Here is a 22,257-nt window from a genome sequence, read left to right as displayed (position 1 = left end):
ACATTGTCAATACAAGTACTAAAGCTTATTTCAATGAGCCAGGAAACTTTATTTAATGAAGGCTGATTCACTAGATTATGAGGTACTGGGAGGTTGGAGAGGACACCTGACAGGTTTCTTTTATAATGAGAAGGAGGTGGGCAATATCCCCAGTGGAACAGACCACAGTTGACAGCACAGACATCTCCAGGCAGCCTGCCATTTTTCAGAAAGGAATGAAGCAGAGTTGGTACAAAGGTGGCACACGGCCATACGTACTGGCTATTGGGCCAGTGTTGATATCCTTTGGGTCAAACAATGGTTTCAGGTTAAAATTCTGTAAAATTGTAGTCAGAAACAAAAACAGCTCCATGCGGGCCAGACCCTCTCCAACACATGCCCGTTTTCCTGAAAAATAAAAATTATAAGTCTCTCCTTAAAAACAAATTTCTGAGCTGTTAACAAAAGTATGCATTCACTAGTTGGTGATGTTTGGATACATGTGTGGAGAGTACAGGACAGCAGAAAGAATGGCTGGATAGATAGACGGACACAACATTAGACACATTTGCTGTCTACATTACATCATATTTTATCAGGTATCTTTCATTTACCAGCATTGTATTATAACTTCAATATCTATTCATACCCTAAAACTATTCTTTTAACATTTTAAGTTTTCATCTATGTCTAGAAACATATTCACATTTATTGATCATTAAGCTGAAGGAAGAAAGGCTGAGAGGAGGAGGCTCAAATATGTACCCCTAGTATAATTTCAAGATTACTTAAATGTGAACTTTTGATACTTTAAAACTTTTTTTTTTTGGCTGGTCATGGGGCCTGAACTCTGGGCCTGGGCACTCTTCCATAGCTCTTCAACTCAAGGCTAGCACTCTACCACTTGAGCCACAGCACCACTTCCAGCTTTTTTGCTTATGTGGTGCTGAGGAATTGAACCCAGGGCCTCATGCATGCAAGGTAGACACTCTACCACTGAGCCACCTTCCCAGCCCCTGATACTTGAAAACTTTAAAGGACTCCTCTTACTGTCCTACTGAGAGAAAGTCTAAGTAGGTCCCCCTGGCCATTTATGTTCTGTTCCTGTCTAGTATCCAAGTTTATTCCCTCCATCCCTCACATTTCTACTCCCAGCTCTGTGCATGGCCCTGCCTTACCCATCTCCAATTCCATGAAGTTTCAAGATTCATGGTTTCAAGCTATAATAAAACATGACCTATGTCCTATGTCATTTCCTCAGGGGCAGTGCTAGGTCCTAAGTTCAAGAACAGAACTGTAAAAAAAAAAATAAAAAGAAAGAGAGAGAGAAAGAAAAAGAGACAGAGAAAGACAGAAAGAAGGAAAGAAAGAGAAAGACAGGAAGGAAGGAAGGAAGGAAGGAAGGAAAGAAGGAAAAGAAAAACAAAAAAAAGAAGGAATGTGGACAATGACTCTCTTTAGCTCCCCAGAAACCTGTATGTCCTTCCCTCACAGCACTAGTCTCAGTAGGTTTCAGTGATCAGCTTCCCTAAAGAACTTTACAACCTGGGCTGAGGTGGGGGCAAATTGGATGGGAGGAAAAGTGGGGGAAAATGAGGAGCCTATTGTGTTCTCTAAGGTTTACATCCCCAGACCTTAGTCTGGAAGTGAGGAGTACCACAGGACAGATACTCAAACTGTCAGGTAGCTTTCTCAGGGCAAGGAAGTCTGAATCTCACTTCTAAGAGGAATTCCTGGGCAGCTCTATCACATTTCCAGAGGCAGAATTCAAGTGTACTCGACTCTTCCTCAAAATGGGGATATTAGGTGAGACATTCCACACAGCCCCATTAATATGGCCCATAAATGAGGACAGATCATGATTTTTTTTAAAAAAGTTGTGCAATGGGGTGGTCCTCTCGATGATGCACAAATAGCAACTTGTCCTGCCACAGAGGAGGCACCATGGAAGCTCCAGTTGGTCTCAAATGTTTATTTTCTGGAGCTAGACAATATACAAATCTCAGATTCCTAGGTGGTAAGGCTTGGATTGGGATTGATTTCATGGGTTCAGGTCCAACTAGGGCAACATAATGCCTCAAAAAAGTTATCTTAAAAGTGGGAGAGAAGCTGAGCACTGGTGGCTCATGTCTGTAAGCTTATTCAGGAGGCTGATATGGGAGAATCATGGTTCAAAGCCAGCTAAGCAGGAAAGTCTGTTCAAAGCTAGCCTGGGCAGGAAAAGTCTGAGACTCTTATCTCCAGTAACTACCAGAAAACCAGAAGTCACACTGTGCCTCAAGATGGCAGAGCACTAGCAAAGCAGTTCAGAGTCAGCACCCAGGCCTCAATTTCAAGCCAAATGACCAACAAACAACCAAAAAAAAAAAAAAAATGGGAGGGAGCAAGAAAGGGATGACATTGTCCAAAAATGAAATGTACTCAACCTGACTTGTGCAACTGTAACTCCTTTGCATATCACCTTTATAATAACAATTTAAAATTTTAAAAAATTAATCTTGTTTTTAATACACAAATATATATGAGTTTTTATTACCTGTTGAGAAAGGTAAGAAGTAATTACTTTTTTTGAAGTTTCCAGACTCATCCATAAAGTGGCCAGGGTCAAACTTCTCTGGGTTGGAGAACTCCTTGTTGTCATACAACACAGATGTCAAAGATGTTATTAGGTTGGTGCCCTGGAAACAACAGATTAAAGTATGTAATAAGGAGTTTAAGCAATGGAAAGAAATGATAAAACTCATATCATCCTTAGATGATGTTTTTGATCTATCAAGGGGAACGCTAGACCCAAAAAACAGCAGTAATATTTCCACACAGGCAGACCACGGTCCTGGCTTTGCTACTGTGATTTCTATTATAAGATCAAGGATTCACTACTTGGAAATTTGAATACAAAACCTCAATCTTGTTAGTTGAAAGGCTCAAGTGTCAGAGTGCTTGCCTGAGTTCAAATCTGAGTATTGCACAAAAGAAAACACCTGTGAAATCTCCTCTACTATCACCAAGCACGGCCACTGGTGTCTATTCTTGCCTGTTGAGCTATTTAATTACTTCAGTTACACAGTTCACATGGATGATGGCTTAAAATTGAAGCTCACACTTGAAAAGTCAAGGGTATTTAAAATTCTTTCATTTGGACTTTCATATGCAGACATAATCTAATTAATGATGATTATCTAGGATGATATGAACAGGTACAGTAACACCTACTGAATGTTTATCATTGGAATTTAATATTTGTTTCCTATAATCTAAAATGTGGGGACCTCATCACATAGACTCATACTAAAGTACTTAAACTTTAAGTGAATTAGACTAGAGGGATGATAGATGCATAGGTATATACATAGATACATGCATATATAATACATATATACATATACATTAATTCTTAGATGGATAGATTAAAATGTACATGTATACACTTTATATATTTTATTATGTATCAATGTACACATTTTTAAATTTTAAATTACATATATATTGGTATCCTAATTCAAAGTTGGAAGAGATGTTTCATTCTCCTAAGCTTATCATATTTAGGTCAATAATATTATTTTAAAAACAATTTCATATTACATGTTTGGTTTGTTGGTTTGTTCTGGTTTGGTTTGGTTTTTTTGGTTGATTGTGAGGCCTGAACTCTGGATCTGGGTGCTGTCCTTCAGCTCTTCAGCTCAAGGCTAGCCCTCTACCACTTGAGCCACAGAACCACTTCCAGCTTTTTCTGCTTAAGTGGTGCTGAGGAATTGAACCCAGGGCCGCATGCATGCAAGGCAAGCACTCTTACCACTGAGCCACCTTCCCAGCCCCCTCATATTACATGTTTAAGAGTCTAACTTCATATATTTTCAAAGAAGTAACTTCCAAGAATGTAATTTTAAGTTGCAAAAGAAGGTACATTTCTCCAAAGGATAACAAGATGCTAGATATCCATGAAGAATAAATTGATGGATGTGAAGGTGTTGGATAAGAAGACTTACTTGCTTGATTCTGTGGCTGAGAAGATTCAGAATACTAAAGAAGAGAGGAGACCATGGAGAGGGGGCAGAAAGGAAGAGAGGGAGAGATGGAAAAAGGGAGGAAGAGAAGAAGACAAGACAATGAATTATAAACTTAAAGATGAGATAAATGAATTAGAACATCCAGAAAATTGTTATGAATAAGAAAGTATGAACTGAGCCGGGCTCCGGTGGCTCACACCTCTAATCATAGCTACTCAGGAGGCTGAGATCTGAGGATCACTGTTCAAAGCCAGCCTGGGCAGGAAAGTCCGTGAAACTCTTATCTCCAATAAACTACCAGAAAACCGGAGTGGCACTGTAGCTCAAATGGTAGAGCACTAGCCTTGAGCTGAAGAGCTGAGGGACAGCACTCAGGCCCAGAGTTCAAGGCCCATGACCGACAAAAAAAAAAAAGTATGAACTGCAAAATCCCAGACCTCTGGGACACCAGTGAAAGGTCAAACCAAGTATGGTCATAGAACAAGACATGCAAACTAAGAGCCTAGAAAATATATCCAAGAAAATAGTAAGAGAAATTTCCCCAAATCTTGGGAAAGAGACATGCACCCAAGACTTAACAAAGACAAGACCAAGAAAGGAGCTTCCCACATCATGTTATAGTTTAAGAACTGAGAATATTAAATAAGGAAATAATGATGAAAGCTTCAAGAGAGAAGCTACCGTGTCACATGCAAATGCAAACTCATCAGAATAAGCAGATTTCAAAATAGGAACCCTAAGAACAGAGAGGAAATGAATCAAACATACTGTGACTTGAAGTAAAAAACCTGCCAATATACATTACTCTAGTCAGAAAAACTATCCTTCATAAATAAAATAGAAATAAAACTCTTCAATGTCAAACAGAATTAATAGAATTCATGACAAGTAAGCCAGTACTACAGAAGACACTTTAAAGATCCCTACACACAGAAGATGATGATAAGCTCAGAAACACCATATGAGAAAGAATAAATTACAGTAGATGATTGCATTAAAATGAGGGTTAGCAAAAAATTAAACATTGAAAACAATAAAATGAGAGTATACATATTTTTCAATAATACCTTTCAGTAATAACTCTGAATACCAATGGTCTCAGTACTCTAATCAAAAACTAGTGTGGAGAAAATAGAGTATGCACATTTGAAATAATAAAAATAGACCTTTATCTAAACAGTTATGCAAGTCAACTGAAAATGAAATAAAGACTTCAATGTATGACTAGAGATAGTGTCTCAGGCCTTTAGTTCTAGTTACTTGGGACATAGAGACTGGGGAGATCATGGTTCAAAGCAAGCCAAGACAAAAAGTTAGCAAGATCCTATCTCAACAAACAAGATAGGCATGGTGGGGTGCACCTATAACCCAAGCTATACAGGTGAATAGGTAGGACTATTATGGACTGAGGCCATCCTCCAACACAAAAAAAGTAAAATGAAGCAAGAAGGGCTGGAGGTTTGGCTCAAGTAGGACAGCACTTCCTTGGCAAACTCAAGGCTCTCAGTTCAAACACCAGAATCACACACACAAAAAAAGACTTTAGTCTTAAATGTAGGACCTGAAACAATAAAACCAGTAGAAGAAAATAAGGAGAGTGAGAAGCTGAGAAGACAGTGCTGATTACTGAAAGGTGAGAGGACAGGGAGTCAGGGTGAGGAGTGGGGCAGCATGCTCAATGATCACTCACTCATAGACAGAAGTAGAAGTTCTGATGTGTTATTGCCTAGTGAGTTGGCTGTAGATGGTGACTACATATTGTTACCTCAGAAGCAAGGACTTTGTAATTTCTTCATAGGGAGCTGGTAAAGTATCTGAGGAGATACCTGATCACACAATGAGCATGTGCCTGAATATAAGCATACCAAGAAACCCCATTCATAGGTATAATTTATATGAGTTTTTTGTCTTTTTTGGTACTGGGGATCGAACCCAGGACCTTGCACTTGCTAGGCAAGCACTTTGCCACTGAGCTACATCCCAGCCCAATTTATATGATTTTTAAGTACTACATAATTTGACTTTTTAACTTAAAGATAAGAGAAAAGTCATGTGAGTTGGAATATAAACATTAAGCCAGATAACATTACATGCATAAGGAAATTAATCTACAAGTAATTAACAATGATGAATAGTTTTAACAAGGTTAGCTAGGTGAAAGTCATCAAAATAATGAGGTCAATTATCCTGCCACATACACAAAACAGAGTGGAATTTTTTTTGTCTTGATTTTGTCTTGATTTGAACTCAGGGTCTCTTGCTCAGCTGGTATTCTACCATTTGAGATACTCCTCTGGCATGAGTTTTTGCAGGTTATTTTGAAATTGAGTCTTGTGGATTTTTCTGCTTGGACTGGTCTTGAACTTGGATTTCAACCTCCTGAGTAGCTAGAACTATAGAAGTATGCCCTCAGTGTCCAGCTCAAAAAACAAAGTGCTTTTATTTAATTTATTTTTATTTTTCTGTTGATTGTGAGGCTTGAACTCGGCTTGGGCGCTGTCCCTGTGCTCTTCAGCTCAAGGTGAGCACTCTACTACTTGAGCCACAGCGCCACTTCCGGTTTTCTAGTGGTTTATTGGAGATAAGAGTCTCACAGACTTTCCTGCCCTGGCTGGCTTTGAACCGCGATTCTCAGATCTCAGCCTCCTGGGTAGCTAGGATTACAGGTGTGAGCCACTGGTGCCCCACCTCAAAGTGCTTTTAAAAGTTCACAATTGGGCTGGGAAGGTGGCTCAGTGGTAGAGCACTTGCCTTGCATGCATGAGGCCCTGGGTTCAATTCCTTAGCATCACATAAGCAAAAAAGAAAAAAGCCGGAAGTGGCACTGTGGCTCAAGTGGTAGAACGCTAGCCTTGAGCTGAAGAGTTGAGGGACAGTGCCCAGGCCCAGAGTTCAGACCCCCCGACTGGACCCAAAAAAAAAAAAAAAAAAGAATCTCACAAAAGTTCACAATTATCATGAGCTTTTCAATCTCATTTATTTAGGACAAAAGAAATAGATTGCAAGTCATTGCACTGAAAATACAATAATACTGAGAAAAAAATCTTAAGACCCAAATACATTGGTAACATAATCTTTTGCATGAATTGAAAGATTTAACATGCTAAAATATTGATAATTTTCTAATTAATCTCTATATTAATAACACGCTGATGTTTAAATGTCATAAAAGGTATCTGAGAAATTGACAAATTGTATTTTTAACATTTATTTGGAGCTATAAATACTTGAAAATATCCCCCAAAAAAGTATTAAAGAAGAATAGATTTGGAAGACACCAGCTATCAAAATGTTACAAAGTTTTATTGTAACTCCAAACTGAAAACAGCACAAAATCATAGAGTCTGCCTTTCATACAGCTTTCACACTTTCTTCATCTTATAATAGTAAAGGTCTAAAACCGTATCATGAGTCCAGAAACTACAAGAAAACTAAAATGCAATGTAGGAGAAAGAAGCTTACCTTGGGGATGAGATAGTCTCTGAATCTAATGTCACAGATAGCTGCATGGGGCACATTGTTGGGGATGAGGTCAATGTATCTCTGGATCTCATGCACAGTTGCATCTGTGTAGGGCATGCGACTCCTGTCCTGCATACATGGGCTCCTGTGCCGGCCAATTACACGTTCAATCTCTTCCTGGGCTTTAGCTGATAAGATGCAATTAAGAAATGGTAAGATAAGAGAAAAATGACACAGTTGGCAGTAATCCGAGCCTGGCTGATAAGACATAGGATGAAGCTGTGTCAAAGGAAGTAAATTCACTTAGAATTAGAGAAAAATGTGACAAGGTAATCATACAGATAGCTCTACTACTATACAGGCACTAAAATCTACAGACACCATACATTACTGTACAGGGTAGTTAATGCAAATAGACGAGTGAAAATGTTCCAATACCTAAATATCTAGCACATGTGACTGCAAACATTACTATCCTTATAGACACAAAAGCAGAAAACATGAATTAATTTTACATCAAAATAATAATAATGCCCTAAAACTGAATGGCACTAATTTTTTTTTTTTTGTTCACAGGACCTGAACTCTGAGCCTGGGCACTGTCCCTCAGCTCTTCAGCTCAAGGCAAGCACTCTACCACTTGAGCCACAGCACCACTTCTGGCTTTTTCTGCTTTGTGGTGCTGAGGAATTGAACCCAGGGCCTCATGCATGCAAGGCAAGCACTCCACCACTGAGCCACCTTCCCAGCCCCAGGCACTAACATTTTTATGTGTATATATGGGTATATATGTATGTACGTTTGTATATGTATACACTTAACAACTCCTAAGGGTATCCTCTTTCATCTTCATCCTCCCCGTCGATATTCATGAGAGAGAGAGAGAGAGAGAGAGAGTACTGTATTTTGAACTCAGGGTCTTATACTCTTGCTCACTTCTTTATGCTCACAGCTGGTACTCTACCACTTGACTCATACCTAGTTCCAGTATTTTGCTGATTAGTTGGAGTTAAGAGTTGCTCAGTTTCAACTGCTAGGGCTGGCTTCAAATTGCGATCCTTGGATCTCAACCTCCTGAATGCTAGGATTATAGGTATTAAGGTTGCAAAAGATTTCAGAATTCAAACAGACTCTTACTTAGTACTTCCTTACAACTCTGCAGCTGACTCTTTCTCTATCTCACTTTGTGCCTGTATGACTGAGCCTCTTGGGAGCTCAGTTAGTCTGAGTTACCCTTATAATGCATCTGGGAGAAAAGATCTACCTGATTAAGTGGTGATGTGGAGAAAACCTGGGTAAGGAGAGTCTCTTATTGTAATTTCCTTCTCCCTCTACCTCCTTTGGCACTTAGTTCTTCAATATACTGAACTTTATAGCAATTATAGTGATACAAACTGGCCTATTCATCTATAATAAATCTTCTATTATGACACTTAGGGTACAATTTCAACTTCTTTGCCCAGATAATTACCTGTCCACTTCAGTGTTTTAGGTTTTTAAAGGCTTGCTGACTGTTCACTACACTCTTCTTCTCCAATTTATACAAAAACAATTCTCATTTGTAATTAATGACCATTTAAGTAGGATCCTAACCCAGAAAACCATATGCCATATGGCTAATGATCTGTCATTTGCTAACTTTTGCTAGAACATAAACAAAAAATAAAAATTGTTTGTAAAAGTTAAATTATTGACCCTCAAAAATATTCTCCAAGCCTATCACTGGTGGCTTAAGTCTATCATCTAGCTACCCAAGAGGCTGAGGTCTGAGGATCATGGTTTGAAGCCTGCACAGGTTGTAAAGTCCATAAGTCTCTCCAATTAGCTACCAAAAAAGCTGGAAATGGAGCTGTTGCTCAAGGGGAAAAGTGCTAGCCTTGAGTTCTAAAGACAGCACCTAAGCACCAACTTCAAGCCCCAGAACTGGCAAAACAAAAAAAGAAAAGAAAGAGTTGTAACACCTTTATACCATTATTTAAAGAGAATAAAAATATAAAACATGCCTAAGCAAGAGCCCTTGAGTTCAAATCCTAGTACCAGCACAAAAGGAGGATGGGGAGAATCTAGGGACTAGCACTGTCTCCTCTTCATTTCTGTGAACTTACCTATGACCTCCGGGTGTTTCAGCAGGAGCAGGAGTCCATATCTCAGAGTAGTGCTTGTTGTCTCAGTTCCAGCTACAAACACATCATTTACACTGGCCACCAAGCTCTCAAGGTCAAACTCAGACTGCTGATTATGTTTTTCCTAGGAGTTTGTGATTATTAGTTACCATAGCAAATTATAACAAACACAAAACAATCTAGTTTGTATAAAGATAAGCAAACTTTGAAAATGGATAGCAGATATACTTACTATAGCAACTACTTTGTATGGAAGAAAATGTAAATTACTTGGCACAATCCTCATTTTCTACACACCATATTTCTTGTTGCCCTCCCTTAAAATTCCATTTTCTATGTTCTTTACAGCTATGTTGGCCATGCAAATGACATAGAGAAAGAACCTCTGTTGCTATTTTTCCCTTCTTCTCATATATGACAGTAAAGTGGTATAAGTATCACCTTGGAACATGAGTATTTAAAGAATAAAGGCTAGATTCATAAAAGTCCAAGCATCAGTGGCTTAAGCTTCAAATCTTAGCTGCTCAGGAGGCTGAGATCTGAGGATTGCAGTTCAAAGCCGGCCCAGGTAAGAAAGTCCATGGGAACTGTGGTTCAAATAGTGGGTCATTAGCCATGAGTGAAAAAGCTCAAGGACAACATTACCCAGGCCTTATGTTCAAGCTCCAGGACCAGCAAATACACACACACACACACACGTAAAGGGAGTACTATTAGGAAAGAGGAAAGAGAGCAAGGGAGTAAGTAGGAAGAAGACAAGAGAGGAATGGGGGGAATTGAATACAAACAAAATACATTGTACATGTATTAAAATGACAGAATAAAGTGTATTATTTCATGCAAAAACAAATTCTTAAACTGCAATGTTTAAATACTTCAAAAATATGCAAATAAAATCAAAATGTTACCAAAATAGAAAATAAGTTTATATTCTGAACACATTACAGAAATCCAAGTAATAAAACATTTTAAAAAATATAGTATACAGTGATATTCACAAGACAATATGTTGGAAATGAACTTGGGGGGGGGGAATTTGAGGGGAGGGAAAATGGAAGAAAAATAAGGGGAGGATAACAAGTTTGACAAGAAATGTACTCACTATCTTATGTATGTAACTGTAACCCCTCTGTATATCACCTTGACAATAAAATTAAATTTAAAAAATATGTATATATTATACAGGAAACAGCCACTGGTAATTGAAGTGCCAAAGGTCATTGATCCCACTGTAAGCCAGCATTTATAACAATACTTTACAACCAAAGGGGGGTAGGGTAACAATGCCTGACAAGAAATGTACTCATTACCTTAATTGTAACACCTCTGTACAGCATCTTTACAATAAAATAATGAAAAAGAAACTCTTTAAATGTGTTCAAAATAAGAACTCAAGCAAGTCCATTCTGTTGGTAAGGTGTCCATACTTTAACTGGATTTTCCAATTAATTTAGACCAAAGAAGATAAGAATCACTGCCATAGTCTGACCAAAAAAAGTTAATTTCATTAATTCTTCCCCCAAGTTTTTAAAATTATTCCCTCTTCTTCACATTATTCCATCAAGAACACATGCCCAACCCAAATAGACAATTTTCTGAAGGTCACCTTCACCAGCTCTTTGGGTCCTTGCTACTACAGTCTAATCATGGCTTTCCTGTGCTACAAAATGGTAGAACAAATGTGGTGGCCTCAGAGAATGGATTTATTCTCTATACTTAACTCTTTTCAACTCTTTCTGGGTATTTCCACACCCCAGTTCAAGGAGGACTTGTACCTATACTTAATATCTTTATGTTGTTCATATTGTGTCTCCCACCCAGTTTTCAGCCCCATTTATACCACTGTTCCATGTCATATCCCAATCATTTCCTCTTTGGTTAAATATACCAAATAATAATAAATGTCTTATTACTGAAATTTCCCATACAAACTCTTTGATTTTGCCCCTCTACTCCTCTAGCCAAAACTAATACTTATGGGACTTTGAGATTAGTACAAGAGTGATAACTCAATATAATTTCAGTAGTCTAGATTTTCATCATTCCAAAGAATGATGAATTGAACTATTTATTGTAACTGGTTCTTGAGCTCCATTTTCATCTCAGAATCAGTCTACTAAACTCCTAAGATATTATATTCCCTAAATGTATAATAGTATATGTTGTAGTTCATATATGACCTAATCAAAGCAAAACGTTCCATGCCAACATTCAGATTTACCAAGTAACTAGAAAACATCTCTGCCTCCTTATCTGTCCAGATACATTACTGGTTACATTACTGGCTTCAGTCTTCCATTTCATTAACCCATGCACATCTGAATTTCTCATTACATTATTCAACCTATCTGAAATCCCCTTCCATGTTCCTCACTGCACATCCATGAAGATCTGAATCAAGCCCATGAAATAAAGGAAGGCTGGTCCAATTAAACTCCTCCCCCTCATTCTTTCATACATTGTGGTATAATCCTGCCCACTTTTATTTAAGGCTAGATAGATACTTTGTGTTTTCTAACTTGCTTGTATTTCCACTCCATCTTAAGTATTTATCCAAACTGAAATACAAAATCTGTTTGTTCTGATTATTTAACAGTTGCATTTCAAATCCTCTATGATGCTTTGTGCAGATCCATGCACACACAAACTTTTTAAGGTGCTTAACAAGTGTTCTTTTATCCAATCAGTTATCCCAAAAATTGTAGAAATTAACATGAAAACACAAAATGTAAGCAAATAACATTTTACCTGTTCCATTTTGATCAGGAAGCAATCAATAAAGTCTCGAGGATTGTTGATATCCAAGGTTTCTTGATGTTCTTTTATTTTCTCCAGAATATAACTTTTTATATCTTCAAAATTTTTAAGTACTGTATTATGACTCCCTGGGAGATATTTAACAATACCTGGGAAAGTACTGTAGAACTTAAAGAACAACAACAACAATATATAAATAAATATATATATACACGCATATATATGTGTATACACACACACACACACACACACACATGCATATTCATGAGGCTGGGTATGGTAACATACACTTTAGCCCAGCTACAGGAGAAGTTCAGTTGGAATCCCTTAAGCCCACAAATTTTATACCAGCCTGAGTAACATAGTTAGACTTCATCTTAAAGTAATCAAATTATAAACATACAATGAATTCTTACATACAATATTCTAACCTATAGTTTTTTAAGTAGGGTGAATAAAATTTGTCTCCATTTTAACTGATAACATTTGATTAAGTGAATAAGAGCATCCTCTATGCAGAAAAATAAAAGTAGAAACTGACCACATGATTAAAATCAATAAGAAACCTCAGTAGTATTTTTATTTTTAAAACATTTTTATGTCAATTCTTTTGCTTTTACTGTATCTTTAGGCGTTAGCTACATCAGTGGAATGTTGCTTAACTCTGTTACAATGGGAAAGCCCTACCGCTAGTAAAAGTTTCCCACCCCAAGTCCCTGAAAAAAAATGGCCTTAGCCGGGTGCTGGTGGCTCACGCCTGTAATCCTAGCTACTCAGGAGGCTGAGATCTGAGGATCGCGGTTCAAAGCCAGCCCGGGCAGGAGAGACCGTGAGACTCCTATCTCCAATAAGCTGTAGCTCAAGTGGTAGAGCGCTCGCCTTGAGCTGAAGAGCTGAGGGACAGCGCCCAGGCCCAGAATTCAAGCCCCACGACCGACAAAAAAAATAAATAAATAAATAAATGGCCTTAAACAAAGGACAGGAGCCATTTCTCCCTCTTCTGTGAGAGAATTGGCCTTGTCAGTCCCTGCTGACAATAAACTCCTTTTGTTGTATGTGATTGTGTATCTGCATATTTTTCTGGGCTGGTGCTTTCAGTTACCTAGAACCCTGGAAAGATAAAATGTCATGAATTGCTATTATTATCTTTTTATAGATGAAGACAGAGACAAATGAAGTTTGGACAACTTACTATGGAGCTCAGAGCTGCTCTCTCCTCTTTCAACTCCTAGCAACCAGCCTCAGGAGTAGAATCATGATTTTATAACTGGGAGGGGTCAAAGGTACCATGGTCTTAACTCAGAATTTTATGGATAAGTACATATACTTATCCCCTGTAAATTCAGACAGTTATCTTATAGGCAACTAGACAGCTCAAAAGGGTGATAATGTAATGTTTGGTTGAGTCCCTCCACTTTAAACAAAAAATCTAATTTTTTCATCCTGTGCTTCATCTCTTAACTAGGACCTCAGTTGAAGAATCAACAACCCCTACTCTTCAGAGGTTCCTGACAGCTTTATATTCCCACTCTATATACTTGATACCACAAATTAAACTTCTTCCAACTAATTGTGATAAAGAAGTCTCAAGATTTTACTGGAGGACTAGCCATGCATAATGGAAGCTTTTCAACAAGAACTCTGGAAGTTCACTGAGTGCTTAGATATGCTTGGACAGACACCAAAGAACTGCTTGGAAACTAGGTTAGTAGAAAAAAATCACCAGTCAATGGCCTTGACCACCAGCTCTACATTCAGGCCTTTGAAAATAAAGGCCTCAGCTTTCTTTTCCACGTGTTCCTGGAATGATGCTAAGACCAAGTCAGGACTATGGTATCCAATTAGTCATTTCCCATTAAACAACTCTAAGGTCCAGCTCCCCACAAAATTTCCAGGTCAAGAAAAAAATTGTCAGAATCTGTTTTGTACAAACTCTGGAAGAGTCAAATGCTTGCAAAACCAGTGAAAAGCAAAATGCCAAAAACAAACAAAGCAACTTGAAAATGGTAGGAAAGCCTTGTGGCATTGTTTTTGTCTTTGTCCCACACTTCTCCTCTTGGCTTGGCAGTGGCCTGACAACAGCAACCTTGCTCCTAGTGCAGGATCCTAGTTATTGGTTCCAGAGCAACAGAGTGATTTTCCAAGAACCAAGAAGCTGTCTCAGGACTACCAGGACTGCGGCAAGTACTTGTTTTTGTTTCATCTAAGGCAGACCTCACCAGGGTGGAAAATCAGCAAGGAATATTGTAACCTTTTACTGTCACTAAGCAATGCAGCACCACCTAGGTACATGTAAAGTATATAGTAGGTATCAAAACCCTAGAAATAAGGTGGGAAGAGAGTATCTTTGAAAAATTATGACATTCAAAAGCCCCCAGTAGTGTGGACCTAAAAGAGCTATGAACATGCCCAGTGTATGTGACAGGCTATGAAAAGACCTGGAAAGACCTCTGCTGATTTAAATAAAGGCTGTACATAATAATAAGCAATTTATAAGCCATGTCTCAGCACACAGCCAAGATAGATGTTTTCCCCTGCTTTTTCCTGCCTTTTCTCTATCCTCCTTCCTTATAATTCACTCCCTCCTCCTCTCCTCTTCCTACCTGCCCCTTTCTTTTTCTCTTTTTGATTCCTTGTATTCAAAGAAGTCTCTGTCAAAACTAGCTGCACAAGGTATATATATATATATGCATACACACACACATACTTCATGATAGTTTAGAAAAGTCACTCAATGAATGTTGAAAGAAGAAAGGCAGGGTGGGAGTTAAAAGTGAAAGGAAGGAAGGAAGGAGAAAAGAAAGACAAGCAAAAAGATAAAAGCAGGAAAATCAAGAAAGATGCAAAATCTTCATCCCAGACAAAATTCTGTAAACCAAGCTATGAGATGAATGTTTGGAAAAGCAGACACATTTAACACTAATGTAGAATTTTGGATTTATCAAAGAAATTATCGTAAAAGTGCTGGGAATGTAGCTTACTGTTAGAGAGCTTGCTTTGCTTGCATGAGGCCCTGGGTTCCATTCCTCAGCACCACATAAGCAGAAAAAGCCAGAAGTAGCACTGTGGCTCAAGTGGTAGAGAGCTAGCCTTGAGCTGAAGAGCTCAAGAAAAGCACCCAGGCCCAGAGTTCAGACCCCATGACTGACAAAAAAAAAAAATCTGTGAATAAATCAAATGATCTAGGGAAATAAAGGCAAACATTTTTAAAAAAAATAAGCATAGGTGGTTCATTAGGAAGAAAAAAATCTTAATCTTACCTGTATCCATGGAGAGTTCAAAATCTTAAAGTTTTCATTGAATTTTTTCATCAAATTAAGAAATATTTTATCTTTATAATCAAAACGATTCTGGAAAACAATGGAGCAGATGACATTGCAGGGAGCACAGCCCAGAATGAAGGTGGGGTCACAGGGTGCGCCTGAAGAATTGTAAACATTTTTTAAAATATAGTTTATATATACATATCAAAGTTCTTGTGTTTTAACTTACAAAGAATGGTAATGTTAAAGCCTATACAGCAATATTGACACAGAAATTGCCTAACAAGAATAACTTTCATATGATTAAACTCTGTCACTTTCTTTTTAAACCTCTATTGGCCATTCTCACAGTATACTTAATAATCCAAATTCTGATGACTAAGAACCCATGCTATTATATAATCTCACTTTATGTGCATGATTTTGACACAAAGTCCCATTGTTTTAAAAGCTACAGGAAAAAATGTTTAAAATGTACCTTTTCAAAACCAAGAAATAATTCAAATTGTTAGTGAAGAATGATATCTGGAAAGCTTGCAGAAAGCTAAGAAAAAATAGCAACCTAAAACCCTTTTATAGATAATACACAGTTGAGGGAACTCTATGTATACTCAGTAGAGGAAGAATAGAAGAAAGAAAGACCATAGGAAATACAGGTATTTCCTGGAGTAAATGTAAAAATACAAACAAAATTAAACAAAATATTAAATGAAAATAAATTCTTTTGAAATTAGCACATACATGTGGGAGCAAAACAAAAGTAAAATAAGAAGTCTTCATTTTAAATTTAAATCCATTTTGAGGAAACTCAGTTAAATTGATAAACCGAATTCTTTTATTTCAGTATTAAAAAAGAAAACAGTAGTAATTTCTTGCTCTATAATATAGAATCCACCCTTATCAACAAGATCCTACATTTAATTTATTTGTTCAAGGCTTGTCCTCTTATGGAATTCTTGGTTACTACTCTGTGTAACCACTAGCAGAATACTGTATGGCACTGTAAATTTTTTGATTTGACCATCACTCAGGTCAATTCTATCTATACACCAAAAATGAAAAGAAATTAAAACGGAGGAAAAATTAATTTTGGATAGACAATATTATCAATATAATTACTGTCTTCAAATCACCAACAAATAATATGTAAAAACCTTCACATTACAGATATAATTAAAGGTAATCTATATGAAAAGTGTCTGGGTTGGAGATCTGGCTCAATGGTAGAACACTTTCCTAGCATACACAAACTTGGGCTCAACCATAAGCACCACCTTAAAAGCAGTGTTACAGAGAAATAATGGGTATATAATAGAAACGTGTATTTAACCAACCAGATGCCCCTCAGTAGATGAATGGATCAAGAAAATGTGTTATATATACACAATGGAATTCTATGCCTCAATCAGAAAGAATGACATTGCCCCATTTGTTAGGAAATGGAAAGACTTGGAAAAAATTATATTAAGTGAAGTAAGCCAGGCCAAAAGAAACATAGGTCCCATGGTTTCCCTTATTTGCAATATCTAGTATATGTCTGAGTCAAGCAGAAAAGGTCAGATAAGTTGATGTTAGGGAAATGAACCCTAAGCTATGTATTCAAATGTTTTTTTCTTTCATGCGATTATTTCTAACACATTTATAAAATTATTTCTTTGTTGCTTTGTATGTCCCTCCCCAACGGTATAACCTCTGCTTTCACTGTATTTGATGTTGTCATAGTTTGTGAATGGGAAGGGAAAAAACAAATTGTTTAAATAGGGATACAGGTGGACCCATTGCAACAATGAGACGTACAAGTCGTTATGTCAAAAACGAATCTTACAACTTTGGTTGGGAGGGGGGAGGGCTGAGGGGGGCAGGGGGAGAAAAAATAAAAATAAATAAAAAAAGAAACATGTGTATTTAATAGTTGGTATGAGCAGCATTGTTTAGATGAGATACCAGCAAACTAAGCTTTCAGAGAAACTTTTATTTTTACCATGGGAAATAAGGCATAATTTGAAATTATTAAATTGAAATTTTCTTGGCTATGTATTTCATATTGAAAATCCAATTCCAGTCTTTCCCTCCATTTAGGAGAAAAGAAAAACACTAAGGTGATTTAGAACCCAAAGTAGAAATCAGACTCATTGCAATAAGCGGTTTAAGGATGAGTGCAAGCTGAGCACCGGTGGCTCACACCTGTAATCCTAACTACTCAGGAAGCTGAGATCGCAGTTCAAAGCCATCCTGGGCAGGGCAGGAAAGTCTGTGAGACTCTTATCTCCAAGAAACCACTAGAAAACTGGAATTGGCGCTGTGGCTCAAGCGGTAGAGCACTTACCTTGAGCTGGGCAGGGACAGCACCCAAGCCCAGAGTTCAAGCCCCATGACCAACCAAAAAGGAAAAAAAAATTGTAAGTTCAACTGGTTGTGAGGGGGACATATTTTAAGAGCTCTAACCCCACATCCAAAGGCTTTAAAATGCACTTGGGATTTTGTTTGTATTCAGGGATGGTGAGATCTACAAACCAGGAAAAGACTAGTACTTATCCATAGTTCCCAAGCTAAGGAGACATGATACTCCATGCTGGACCAAACCAGAAGCATCAGGTTTGGTCAGGAAGCAGAAGGACAAATAGAAAACAAGGAACAGTGTCCTCGATAAGGGTTTCACAGTAAATACTGAGCAAAAAAGGTAGGCACACTGAGTAAGCTTCAGTGTTCAAGCTTCAGTTATTCAAGCCTGGATAGCGCAAATAATTTCAGCAGGCTCTGGACAGTAAGGATGGTCGCTAGTTATCCCATATCTAGCCCTGTGGTGATTCAAAGAGAGAGAAATGTTAAGATTGGTGCATGAGAATTTGATAAAGAGGGTGACTGGAAGAATATGCTCTGGCCAGGCTGGTTTGCACCTCAAAAGTACTCATGCTTTCTAACCCAGGATTGCCTGTTTCTGGGAGGGGAGAGCTATCTCTAGGTCTGAAAGGCAAGCATGATATCAAAGGATTCTAAAATACAGAAAATAAAAAACTGAAATTATATACAAATAATGAGGAGGGCAAATACAAAGAAATTTTAGAACAAAGCCAACTTACAATTAGTGAAGATGTAGCAAAGAGATGAAAGGGAAATATATTAAAATAAATGATTGGGGGGGGGCAGGGGGAGGCTGGGAAGGGATGTGAAGGGTAAACAAAGGAGGAGGCTGCAATACTTGATAAGAAATGTACTCATTATCTTGCCCATGAATTGTAACCCCCTCTGTACAATATGTTCACAAAAAATAAAATAAAATAAAATAAATGATTCATTACCTTGGTATTTGTATATTTGAAGAATTTTTCTATAGTCTATATTTACTCATGAAATATAGAACAATACAGTAAGTAATGAATAACATTAAACCACAGCAGCTGATATTTTTAAATGGTTCTGTGTTTTTTTGTTTGTTTTTGTCAGTCATGGAGCCTGAATTCTGGGCCTGGGCATTGTCTCTCAGCTCTTCAGCTCAAGGCTAGTGCTCTACCACTTGAGCCACAACACCACTTCTGGCTTTTTCTGCTTATGTGGTGCTGAGGAATGGAACCCAGGGCCTCATGCATGCAAGGCAAGCACTCTACCACTGAGCCCCTTCCCAGCCCCAAAATGATTCTGTGTTTACAGAGAAAACACAATGAGGCTGTATTTAAATGATATCATGTCAAAAATAAAGGCACAGAGCCGGGCGCCAATGGCTCATGCCTGTAATCCTAGGCTGAGATCTGAAGATCGCAGTTTAAAGCCAGCCCAAACAGGAAAGTCTTTCTCCAATAAACCACCAGAAAACCAGAAGTGGTGCTGTGGCTCAAGTGGTACAGTGGTAGTCTTGAGCTGAAGAGCTGAGGGACAGCACCCAGGCTCAGGGTTCAAGCTCCACGAGTAGGAAAGGAAAGGAAAGGAAAGGAAAAGAAAGGAAAGGAAAGGAAAGGAAAGGGAGGGAGGAAGGGAGGGAGGGAGGGAAGAAGAGAGAGAAAGAAAAAAGAAAAAGAAAGAAAGGAAGGAAGGAAGGAAGAAAGGAAGGAAGGAAAGCACAGATAAATATTTTTCCTGGCAGATATAGATAGGGTCTTGGAACAAACCCAAGCATGTCATTGAGACTGAAATAACAAACACCAACAAAGTAATAGTGCATGTCACTTTCTCAAACTCTGTGTGTGAAGATGTGCTAAGACCATCACCATCGTATTCCATGAAACATAATCCCCAGTGAAAAGTTCTCAAAGAACTAAACTATAATTAACTTTATTAAATAATGCTCAAATTTTCTAACTTCATGACGTATAGATTCAAAAACAATTAAGCTGAGAAACATAGGATCATACAAGCAACTTACACTACATGGTCCTTACAAAAGGACAGAAACACAAATGCTTCCCTGGCTTTCTGCATGCCACCATCTTTCCTACACATGAGGTCTAAAAATGTATCCAAACAAAATATCTTGTCAGGGCTGGGAAGGTGGCTCAGTGGTAGAGAGCTTGCTTGCATGCATGAGGCCCTGGGTTTGATTCCTCAGCACTATATAAGCAAAAAGAAAAAAGCCAGAAGTGGCCCTATGGCTCAAGTGGTAGAGCGCAAGCCTTGAGCTGAAGAGCTGAGGGACAGCGCTCAGGCCCAGACCCTCCCCCCAAAAAAATCTTGTCAGTAACCCACCATTGCTTCTTCTCAACTCCTTCACAAGGCACTGGGCTTCTTCTTGAACACGTTCTTCAATGCTCCTCTTCCCCATTCCGAAATTCCTCAGAGTCATAAGTGAGAAGCGTCGCATCTCCTTCCATTTCTTTCCATTGCTGAAAACGATTCCTAGTGGAATGAGAAACACAAACTAGGAGGAATATCTCAGACAAAGAAAAAGCAGATACATGGAAGTCATACGGATGGCCAAGATCTGCCTGAGGAACTCAAGTCTCATCCCCAAGACCACTGGCTATTGCACACAGGAACACACATACACACTCGCACTTACCATGGCCTCTATTGCTTCTTGCAATAATTGGGAAAACACTTCTACCAGAAAACTCCTCTCCAAAATCTTCCAAGGCTTCCTTTACTGCTTCATATCCATGCACCACCACAGTGGGTTTCATACCAAAATATACAGTGAACACAGGGCCATAGACTTTTGAGAACTGTAAAGTGGAAACGAAGTTAAAAGAGTAGGAAAAAAAGTCAGCATTTGGACTATCCATTGTACACAATTAACTGATTATATAATCATACCAGTGATATTTTTATTCTGACAAATACAACTTTAAATGTTGGAGAATTTCATACAGACATAAGAGACCAATTGTTAGCCATGCTACTTGCAGAATAACTCCCCTTGCCCAGAAAATTAAGGAAGTACTATGCAAACTATCCCAACTAGTCACCTCCTTGACCTATGGTTATTGACTCTGTTTTATAGGTATATAACCTGAGGTTCAAAGAAATTCAAATTTCTGTCTGCACACAATAGTTAATAAGTAGAAAGTCCAAATATGAACCTTGCTTAGTCAATACTCAAGGAATTTACCTGTGACCTTTTGCTTACATTTGATACTAAATGCAGCTGCTGTAAACAGTATCCCTGTGATAATAAATACTATTAATCTCCCCAGTACATGGTTGAGTTTGGATCTGCTGATATTAATAATAACTCGGGCAGAGGGCAAGCAATGTGAGAATATGCACTTCATGCCATGGAAGGAAACTTACTTCCATGTGCTCACTCCAAAGTCACAGACACAGTTTTTTTTTTGTTTTTGTTTTTATTTTGGGTCCGGTCATGGGGCCTGAACTCTGGGCCTGGGCACTGTCCCTCAGCTCTTCAGCTCAAGGCTAGCGCTCTACCACTTGAGCCACAGCGCCACTTCCGGCTTTTTTCTGTTTGCTTATGTGGTACTGAGGAATAGAACCCAGGGCCTCATGCATGCAAGGCAAGCACTCTACCACTGAGCCACCTTCCCAGCTCACAGACCCAGTTTTGTATAACACCTAAGTCCATTTTTATCCCACCTACTTCTTTTCACTTATTTGTATTTATGTATGTATTTATATATATATTTACTGTAGAACCATAGGCATTTCCTAGACTCCAAACATAATTTGCTTCTTTGGAAAAGCTTAAATATGACTGCCAACCTAAACAAAACACACATCATATACAGTATACAACTCTAATCTCTAAAAAATTTTATTACCATTTATTTCAGACAAACTATCATAGCAAATGACTGAAACAAAGAAGCATTAGAAATGCTTTATATTCTAAATCTAACTTACCACTTAAGTGTGTCTGTACTGGCAAAATGAACTATGTCGTTCTAGTACTTCTGACAATGACACACCAAACATAATCACATCCACAAGAAATATTTGCCTTGTAATAAAGGAATTTAATTCCAGCAATGTATCTTACTGAATGTATTTTATTTCACAACAGCAGCACAAAACATACTTACATTTGTCAGGGCTTTGCTGATGTCCTTAACATTGATCTGCAGGATATTTCCTATAATTGGGAGAGGAGTGGGGCCAGGAGGAAGCCTCCCCCTCCCAGAGCTCTGTCTCCAGAGTGAAAGGAGAAGCAGGCAGGAGAGACCCAGCACCAAGATCACAATTGTATCCATTGAGGCCTTCTCTTCTTGCTGAGACAACTGT

The 22,257-nt window shown here is 38.2% G+C and overlaps 1 protein-coding gene across 1 annotated transcript; it reads right to left on the bottom strand.

Moving 5' to 3' along the window:
• LOC105999360 (cytochrome P450 2C55-like) lies at positions 1 to 22,238 on the bottom strand. Its single transcript, XM_013034334.1, has 9 exons — positions 22,059 to 22,238; positions 20,582 to 20,744; positions 20,269 to 20,418; positions 15,589 to 15,749; positions 12,320 to 12,496; positions 9,554 to 9,695; positions 7,449 to 7,636; positions 2,516 to 2,657; positions 1 to 387 (listed from the first exon to the last, which is right to left on the bottom strand). Exons 1-9 carry the CDS (start codon positions 22,224 to 22,226, stop codon positions 206 to 208), a joined length of 1,473 nt encoding a protein of 490 aa, XP_012889788.1. The 5' UTR covers positions 22,227 to 22,238; the 3' UTR covers positions 1 to 205.
• Between the last annotated feature and the right edge of the window lie 19 nt (positions 22,239 to 22,257).

The sequence above is a fragment of the Dipodomys ordii genome, unplaced genomic scaffold, assembly GCF_000151885.1.
Source record: "Dipodomys ordii isolate 6190 unplaced genomic scaffold, Dord_2.0 Scaffold188, whole genome shotgun sequence".
NCBI classification, from domain to species: domain Eukaryota; kingdom Metazoa; phylum Chordata; class Mammalia; order Rodentia; family Heteromyidae; genus Dipodomys; species Dipodomys ordii.
This window is presented reverse-complemented; position numbering and strand designations above follow the sequence as displayed.

Excerpts from the sequence above, each read along its gene's own strand:
- LOC105999360 (XM_013034334.1), bottom strand. The coding sequence starts at position 22,226 with ATGGATACAATTGTGATCTTGGTGCTGGGTCTCTCCTGCCTGCTTCTC. Across the intron at positions 9,696-12,319 it reads TCCTGATCAAAATGGAACAG|GAAAAACATAATCAGCAGTC; the intron begins GTAAAATGTTAT and ends ACAAACTCCTAG. Across the intron at positions 7,637-9,553 it reads GAAACACCCGGAGGTCATAG|CTAAAGCCCAGGAAGAGATT; the intron begins GTAAGTTCACAG and ends GCATCTTATCAG.